This window comes from Cannabis sativa, chromosome 4, assembly GCF_029168945.1.
Source record: "Cannabis sativa cultivar Pink pepper isolate KNU-18-1 chromosome 4, ASM2916894v1, whole genome shotgun sequence".
NCBI classification, from domain to species: Eukaryota; Viridiplantae; Streptophyta; class Magnoliopsida; order Rosales; family Cannabaceae; genus Cannabis; species Cannabis sativa.
The window spans coordinates 39,684,087-39,693,831 of record NC_083604.1 but is presented as its reverse complement, the minus strand read 5'-3'; the positions used below and the strand labels follow the sequence as shown (position 1 = coordinate 39,693,831).

Sequence of the window (9,745 nt, the reverse complement as noted above, 5' to 3'; positions counted from 1 at the left end):
AATTTTAAATTTAAATTTTTTAAAAATTTCGAATTTTTCAATTTTTTTTTTAAATTTTTCGAAATTTTATTTTATTATTTAATTAATTATTTTCGAAATTAAATATTTAATTTAAAATTAAATAAATCCTACATCCAACTATCCAGCTAACCTTGTTGCAGGAATATGTGTTTTAGCTTGTTTGTAAGTTTTCAAAACCTATTATTACTTGATTGCAAATAGCCATGGTTACTTTTTGCCAGATCTAATGATCTGATGGCTCCCTTGGTCAAGTTAATAATTTGTAACAGGTATATTTACAATCTTCTTTCATCTGTGTATGACCTAGCAACATGATAGGACCCATCCAAAGTGTGCCTGTGTGAGCCTATGTGTTTAATTTGATTATAGATACATATAGGTTGTTGTTGCTAAAATAAATTATCATAGTTCTTGATAGAATTTATTTAGGCCCATTTAGTTATTGGGCTTATTCAATTAATAACAGTTGTTCTTATTAAGGTTAAATTCCTCTCTTTTGGGCCTTGTGTGAGAGTTGGGAGCCATAGAAGTGGGTACGACATACTGAACCCAGCACCCCCTCACATGAACCACCCAATTGTGAAGGCCCATTTGCCTGATTTGAACAACTGTACTAGGTTAATTACACTAGTTTAACCTAATAAAATTGATTAGCAACATAATTAATTTCATTTTTTTATTTTGAAATTAATTTAAGAAAATTATAGTTTAAAGAATTCTTTATTCTAAGCTAAACTATATGTATTTTCTTGTATTTAATTAAATATAGAATTATAACCATCTAGATTCTTTCTAGAACTTAATTTAAATTTTTCATTAAATATTCTTATTTAAGTTGATATTTAGTTATCTACAACTAACCAACTTAAATCTGAATATCTTTTGAATTTCAAATTTCAAAATTAAGTTGAGGAATTTTAGGCATTGGTTATTAAGATTCTTTAGATATTTTTTAAGTTAATATCTTTTCAAATATTAACTTAAAATAGAATATTTTCAAATTAATTTTCAAAATAGAATATCTTTTCAAAAATTTGAGTTGTAAATTAATTTAAATTAATTTTGTAACAACTTAAATTGAATATTTTTCTAAATATTTATTGGAAATTATTACTAAGATGGAAATAATTCATGTTATTTTCATATTCATCTAAGTAAAATTTATAAATATTAAATTAAAATTTATATTTAGAATTTTTCATTCTAAATTGGAAATTTTAAATAAATATATATATTTAAAATAAATAAATTAAATAAAGAGAATCAAAGAAAATACAACTCACTTTAAATAATGAGCTTGATTATTATTAAGATATTCGATCTCCATTGTTTTTTTTTTTTAACTAAAGGAACTTTATATTCAAAAACCAACCAACAACAAACAAGGCACAAGGCCACACCAGCACACCACGGCTGCTGCACCAGAAAACCAGCAGCAGCCCAAAGAAACAACCTACCAACTATTTACAACATTAGTTAAATAAATGTGTCTCTTATCCCCCTTAAAAGGGCCCTTACACACTACTCTCAACTGCACAATCTTTCTCACTTCCAAACTCAATTTACTAGGAACCATACAACTATAATCAAACACACATTTATTTCTGTTCTTCCACAAAAAATAAAAAACAGCAGCCATGACAACATTTAGAATACGCTGAGTCAGATCCTTGGTTGCATTGCTGCAAAACTGAAGCATCTCAACAGTCGAACGAGGCCAATGAAAGTCCCCCAGCCACCTGTTGACAGCTTCAAAAACCTGAGAAGTGTAGTAGCAGTTGAAGAAAATATGATCATGAGTTTCCACTTCAACTTCACAAACGGGACAAAGATTGTTTGGGGTAACCATTATGTGATGAAGATAATCCCGAGTAAGCAAATGAGAGTTAGCAATCTGCCAGAAAATAAATCTGTGTTTTGGGAGCACAAGAGTATCCCAAATAGCATTAGCATAAGCAAAAGGAGTCTCTCCCACTAGAGAATTATAGCACTTTTTGGCGCTGAATTTATCTCCCCTAGCAGCTTGTTGAAGTTTAGCTTCATCCAAGTTCACTCTTATACTCAAAATCTTCTTGAAGTACCAACTTGCATCGTCTTTCTTTGCATAGTCCCATATGCTTTGGTCTTTTAAATAGATTGAGTTAATCCATTTAACCCATAAGCAATCCTCCTTCTTCGAAAGAGCCCACAGGTACTTAGCCAACAAAGCTTTGTTCCATTTTTTTCCTTCCCGAAAACCAACTCCTCCAAGCTTTTTAGGAAGGCACACCTTTTCCCAAGAAGCTCGGTGGAGTTTGCTCTTATTCCCGGATCTTCCCCAAAGAAAGTCACGACAACTTTTGTCTATGGCTGCTGTGATTTTGGACGGGATGATGAAAATGCTCATCCAAAAGTTTCTAATACCAAGCAACACCGAGTGAATCAACTGCGCCCTTCCAGCAAAAGACAGGTTCCTACTCGCCCAACAATTCAAATTCCTGTTCAGTTTGTCAAGAATGATCCCACAATCAGACGCCTTCCATTTAGTCGGTCGAAGTTGGACACCAAGGTACTTCAGCGGAAACCCTCCTTCCTCTATCTTCACAATATCCAGAATCACAGCTTTTATATCTTCCCGCACTCCTCCAAAGTAAATTTGGGATTTAGAGGAGTTAGCAGACAGACCTGTGTCATTACAAAACTTAGAGAAAGCTTCAAAGATTAACCTCACCGAGTTGATATTACCCTTGCAGAAGATAACAAGATCATCCGCAAAACACAGATTGGTCAAACGAAGATGTTTGCACAGAGGGTGAAACCCGAAACCCTTTTTACTAGAATAGGAGCTCAGCAACCTAGTAAGGTATTCCATAACTAGGACAAACAGAAGCGGCGACATCGGGTCACCTTGGCGGAGGCCTTTCTTCCCTTTAAAGGAACCCTGAATTCTTCCATTAAGAAGCAGATGATAGCTAGTGCCTTTCAAGCAAGTCATAATCCAGTTGATAAAACGAGAAGGAAAGCAGAGCACCCTAAGAAGATCTTCCACAAAATTCCAGTCGACCGTATCATAAGCCTTACTGAGATCAATTTTCATAATGCATCTGGCTGAAACATTCTTTCTGGTATAGCCCTTCAAGAGATCCTGAAAAATCATTATGTTATGAGCCAGCAACCTGTTTTTGATGAAAGCACCTTGATTACTACTGACAATGGAAGGCAGCACTTCAGACAATCTGGAGCAAATCATTTTTGAGATACATTTATATATGGTGTTACAGCAAGCAATCGGTCTATAATCCTTAGCTGACGAAGGGTTATCCACCTTGGGAATTAAGGAAATGACAGTTTCATTTAAGACATTAGGCAACCGACCATTTGCAAAAAATTGCAAAACAGCCGAGGAGACTTCATCACCAATTTGGCTCCAAAGATCTTTGTAAAAACCCGATCCAAAACCGTCTAACCCTGGACCTTTTGAGGGGTGTATGCTGAAGAAGGCTTTTTTTACATCCTCTTTATTGAACGATCTGATCAGTTTACCTTGTTGCTCCAAATTCAGGCAGTTACCATGTTTCACACTCTCTTCATCTATAATGCTGATCGCAGAGCTTTTACTCCCCATGAAGTTCTCAAAGTGCTTAATGAAATGATTCACCACTTTCTCATAGTCATCTATAATTACATCCCCCTTCATGAACGTGGTTATTCTATTTTCTAGTCTTCTTTTCCTCATAATAGCGTGAAAATAGCTGGAATTTTCATCACTAAACTTGACCCAATTCACCTTACTTTGTTGTCTAATCGCCAACGACATTCTGACCTTTGCTATCAAAAATAACCTCTGCTTTTCCTTAACCGACTGCTGAATAAACACATCATTTGGAAAATTGGCTGCTTCCTCTTGAATATTGCAAAAGGTTTCCTTAGCCTCCTTGTAATCCTTCCTTACATCTCCCACTTCAGCTCTATGAAAAGCTTTTAAGCATGCTTAACCCGAAAAAGCTTTCTCATTATCTTATCAAGACCATTTCCTGCAATCTCTTTGTTCCAACAATCCATCACAAGTTGCTTGTACCCAGGATAAGAAGGCCAGTGATTCCCAAAACGAAAGGGTTTGAAGCCAACCTTGTTTTGCACCTGACACCTAATAATGCAATAGCAGTGATCCGAAATTACCTCCCATTTAAAACAAGCCTCAGCATTTGGGAAATCATTAAGCCAGATATTGTTCATGAAAACTCTATCTAGCTTAGAATAGATTATATCTCCCACCTCATGCTTATTCGTCCAAGTAAAGAACGACCCCGAACATTTGAACTCCTCAACTTGACCCAAGGCAAGCCAAGCTTGAGCGTCCAAAATGTCTTTATTCCGAATAGGCCTCCCTCCACTTCTATCTTGGTAACCAAACATTGCATTAAAATCACCAATAATGATCCAAGGTTCACTCAAATTCCCAAAACTTGCAAGCTTATCCCAAAGCTCTTTGCGAACCTCCATATCATTGCTCCCATAAACTGCCATGACTATAAAACTCTTAATCTGACCACTGAATTTTATAGTACAATGCACAAGCTGATTTGTCTCCTCTAACACCTTCACCTGAACAAACTTGTCTTGCCAAATAAGAAGAATTCTTCCAGAAGTAACTCCACTAGAGTAATAGTTCCAATTGGGAAAATTCTCCACCATCATTCCTTGAACCTTCTCATGTTTAACCTTGGTTTCAAACAACGCTCCAAAACCAATTTTATTTAACCGACACACATCAAGAATAGCAAATTGCTTTTCCTTTTTATTCATGCCCCGCACATTCCAACCCATAAAGTTATTGACTTCCATCATTAAAAGTAGGAGGGTCCAGTGCCTTAATCTCATCTTCTCTTGTCATCTGCAGAGCAGCAAAACAATTAATTGACTTAGAGCCTTTTGTATTATCATTCATCGCCTTGCCCTCCATTTGTCTCACTGCTTTCCTCTTGGGTGTAACCCAATCTTTGTTAGCTTGCGTTTTATCTTGTTCTTGCCTTCTAGCATTCTCCTTAACCACAGGCATCATACCACTACCATTTTCTTCATTGTTAACTATCAATTCAGCATCTTCCCCAGTTGCACAAACTTCTTTTTCCTGCTCCTTCTTTGCCCCTATCTCTGCTTCCGATTTTCTCTTCCAAACAAATTTTTTCTCTCTGTTGCAGTTAGCAAGAATGTGACCCAAATTGGCACAAGCTGAACATCTCGAAGGCAGCCACTCATATTCTACCCCTTGTTCCACCAATTGCTTCTTTTCATTTATGTAAGAGATAGTTTTAGGAGGATCATCAGTTATCTCAATATCCACAAGAACCCGAGCAAATTTCACCATAGTTCGATCTTGCGTAACTTTATCGATCATAATCGGATTGCCTAAAGTACTAACTAAGGCACTCAAATTTTTCTTTCCCCAATACTGCAATCCTAACCCATTTAAACGGATCCAAACTGGAACAGAGCTTACCATTCTCAAAGAATCAAGATCAGTTGACCATGGCCTTAACACCACTGGCTTCTTGTCAAAGTGAATTACTCCTGCCTCCAGAATGAGATCACGAGTTGCTTCATCCCGAAACCTAACCAGAGTACCACCAGAGTTCATTCGGACTACCTGTTCTATGCCTAGGTTACCCCAAATCCTTTTGAGAAACCCCTCAAACACTTTGAACGGGGGGTTAGCACCCAACACAAAGCAGACAATAGCATTTTTCCAAAAGGAAGCTTCTACTTCTATCTCCTCTAGGTCAAGTTTAGCCACAATTTGATCTCCCACCTTAATCGGTTCAGTAAAATTAAGTTTAGTAGAGGGAGTAGGTACCTGGTTCGATTTGAATTTGCTCCATAGGTCCCTGGCATCCGCTTGGTAATTCGCCTGTTCAACCTCTTCAGCCCAGTTTCCAGGAATCGGAGCAACACGATTCAACTCTGGTTCATTTACCTCAATCCCCAATTCTGAACTCAAATTCTCAATCGTATCATGGAACTCTTCAGCTAGCTCCGGGTCTGTCGCTTCCTCCTGGATTGAAGGGAGATCTGGATCCTGGTCGACGATCTCTGTAGCAGCACTGGCAGGCTTCCGGCCAACCCTCTTCTTCTTCGCCATGGGAGAAGAGCGGGAGACACTTTCGCCTAATCTCTTTTTTTATATGTCCCCTATCCTAGGCGAGAAGCTTAACGATCTCCATTGTTGGTCTTACAAAAGTTAATTGTTTTCAATATAACCTCGAGACGCTAGACTTCGTCCCCCTATAGATGGTTATTCGTTGAACGCATTTAACACCGTAAGATTTCATTTGATAAGTGTTTTGTGAGTTTTCGTCTCTATTTAGACTCTCCCCTACGGTGACTACTTAGAGATAAACTCATAAAACATGAAACAATGGTGGAAGCTCATAAAATGAGAATAACCTTGACTCTCGCCTACCGGGACAACGTTGGATTCTTATTTTGATCGAATAAAAGGTTGCTAGAATGGTTTCTATTTTAGATGAGCTGACAACTCTATTCAATAAATGATGCTTTGACTCTCGCCTACCTAGACACCTTTGTATCGGTTGTTGAAAACCTTGGAAATTATTTAGGATTGTATGTTTTAGTATTTTCACTAGTCATTCCTACTTGCTATATGTTTATAATTTCTGAATTGTGTATGAATTTATATTGAACCATGTTATTTTCTGTTATTAAGTTGTAGTTTAATTTCGAATCTTCATTGTTGGTCTAACATGTTTGTTTTTCTAATGAGATAAATCCCTAATGGATTTTCACCATTAGACATACATAATAGTGTAAGATCTCGAAAGATAAGTATTGTATATGCGACATCTAACTGTTCATCAATTGATGACACCTTAGACTAGTATTTTTACAAGATGAAACAAGAAGATTACATAAATAAGATTACTTTGTCTTTCGCTAATCGAAGCATCGTTGGATTCTTATTTTAAACGAAATTATCCTAATTCCTCTTAGCTTATTCATTTCGAATTAGCTCAATAATATATCATTGGATGAATGGTCTATAAATCATTTCATGTCATTATATTTTCTCTTAGGAAATTAAATGACGCATATGATTATAATCCCGAAATTCTATTCCCAATTGATATAAAACCTCAATCTTAGAAATCTCCTACTTGTATGGGCAAATCTGACTTAGAGTTTGTATTAGTAGTGCTGGTCCAAGATAGAATTACTCATTATATTTGGTATAAATTTAAGTCTTTGACTTTAATTTTAGATTCCAAATAGAAATTTTCTTATATTTCTAATTCCAGAATACAATACAGTTACACTTTCTCAAGTGTTTAATATCTATCTTCTATTAATGGATTAAAACTGTATGGAATATGAGTTAGGTATTCTGTGACCAGGATCCACTTGCAGTATTCTAAGAACTCTTTGATGTAACTAAACCTATGTCATCAATAGACACTACCACATTTTTTTTTAATCTATGGCATTTGTATCTTGTTCATAGAGGATTGGACAAGATCAATCTCTGCAAAGAGTTAATATGCCTATATCCACTGAAAGTAGTTCATCTCATTCGCAGATGGATGTACATTCAGGGGTGGATATGAGTTTTTTGTTGTATTCTTAAAACGATAACTCTAGATTATACCTTTTAGCAAAGAAATTTGAAATGTTTGAAAAATTTCATTAATTTCTAGCAATGGTTAAAACCATTAACGTAAGTGGTTAAAGATCTTGTGAACTGATAGGGGTGGAGAAATAGTTAGTAGATATGCAGTTCAAAGATTATTAAATTGATTTTTGAATTATATCCAAACTTACCTCCCCAGAAATTTCGAGTTGCATGTTAATGATTAGTTACTAGTCGTTGCATAATTCCTTCTATGGTAATACAATTTCAGAATGATGTAATGGTTGTATACTTAATGTAAATCATTACTAGATTCATGGATGACCTAATCAAAATCTTAAGAAAAGCTAGAATTGTTAACCATGGTTTGTTAGCTATTCTAAGTGATTAGGGGTGGACTATCCCATTGTCAATAGATAAGAAAGTGTTTGATCAAACAAATACTACTTTTCTAAGAAAATGACTAAGTCTGAAAAACAAGTAGCAAATAAAGGAGATATTTTTTTTCTTGATTCCAAAAGTGTTCTATCATCTTATTTGACATATGATGATCCCACTGCCTCTGTTGTCTTGTCACAACCGAAGAGGTTAATACCAGTTTTCTTAGACATAATTCACGGTGCCTTGTCGTAGTGGGAGAGTTTCTAGGAACTCACCTTCTTATGACTTGGGAGACACTAGTGATTAAAATCCATTGTGAGTTTAAACAAGTAATGGATTGTCAAGATAAGAAACTAAGAAGAAAGCCAATAGAACTATGGTTTAATCCATTCACATGGAGTAACCTAAAGTTTTCTATTACAAGGACATAAAAGGAATTTTTCGTTTATAAGTCCATTCAATGGACTTAACAAAACTTCCTGTTCCTAGTATTATAGGTTTGAGTTTATCTAAACCTATGGCTTGTGGTATACCTGGTAATTACTTACTCTAATGCAAGCAACTTACTTTAGTAAGATGCTGAAGCATTTTCTTTCTAATGGCAATCTATAGAAGCTTCACAACTTCTTAGGCATAGATTTTATCTAAGGAAAAGTCTCAACTATTCCAGAAAAGATAAAGCCATGAAAGAATTTCTTATATCAACAGTGAGAGGTCTTAGATATGCTTTTGTATGCCTTAGACCAGACACCTGCTGTTGAGTAGGAGTAATGAGTAGGTATCAGATTAATCCAGGAGAAGAACATTGGAAGACAATCAAGTAAATCCTAAGATTAAGAAGAGGAACTATATGTTAGTCTATAAGTGTGTTTAAAACTCTTAGACTACACCATATCAGATTTCAAAATTTGCCTTTGTGCTAGTAAATCTTTCTGATAAGATGGTGGTTACTCTGGGGGTGGAATAGTGATTTTGGAGAAGTGTAAAAACCTATCTGAAGTCTCTAGGTTTACCAGAGAGAGACTGAATGTTAAAGCTGCAGGAAAGGTACTTATTCAGTCTCAGGAAAGTTCTATACATTTTTGGCATCATTCCAAATTGCCTTAAACTACTAGTGTTAATTTCCTGATTAACCAAAAGTAGTTGCCAAAGGTATAGAATCCGGTATCCCAAGAGAGTAGACATATAGAGAGGAATTTCACATTATCAATGATTTTGTGATTAAGGAAGGGTAATAGTGGAGAAAAGGTTGTGGTTAATTCAACCTTTCAGATGCTATTACGAGGAGTTTACTACTACTACACTTGATTTGTATATCAAGGTGTTGAGATTATTTGAAACGCATTTTTTTGTTTTATATTAGTGCAAGTGGGAGTTTGTTGGGTTTTATGCCCTAAATAAAACTCATTTCAATATAATCAGATTTACTTATTAATATAGATCAGAAATAACATTTAATGTTGCATGGTTCACATGATTTATTTCATGATTATATGTATATAATGTATAAATTCATCTGAAACCCTTTTCACATACTTGATCCTGTTTATTGTGCCGTCAACACATTGGAAAGTAAACATGACTATGTGAATAAAGTTTCCTAGATTGATAAGACACAGGGTTTTACTGATATGATAATCTACAACAAGAGTTTACTTGTATTTGGAGAAATACTATGTTCTTTCCAGAACATTGGTTAAAGTAAAGCTCAGGTTGGATGCG

At 35.4% G+C, this 9,745-nt stretch overlaps 1 protein-coding gene across 1 annotated transcript; it reads right to left on the bottom strand.

Moving 5' to 3' along the window:
• Positions 1 to 4,831: 4,831 nt before the first annotated feature.
• LOC115713585 (uncharacterized) lies at positions 4,832 to 6,139 on the bottom strand. The gene has a single exon (XM_030642073.1). The coding sequence runs from the start codon at positions 6,137 to 6,139 to the stop codon at positions 4,832 to 4,834; it is 1,308 nt and encodes a 435-aa protein (XP_030497933.1).
• Positions 6,140 to 9,745: the final 3,606 nt, after the last annotated feature.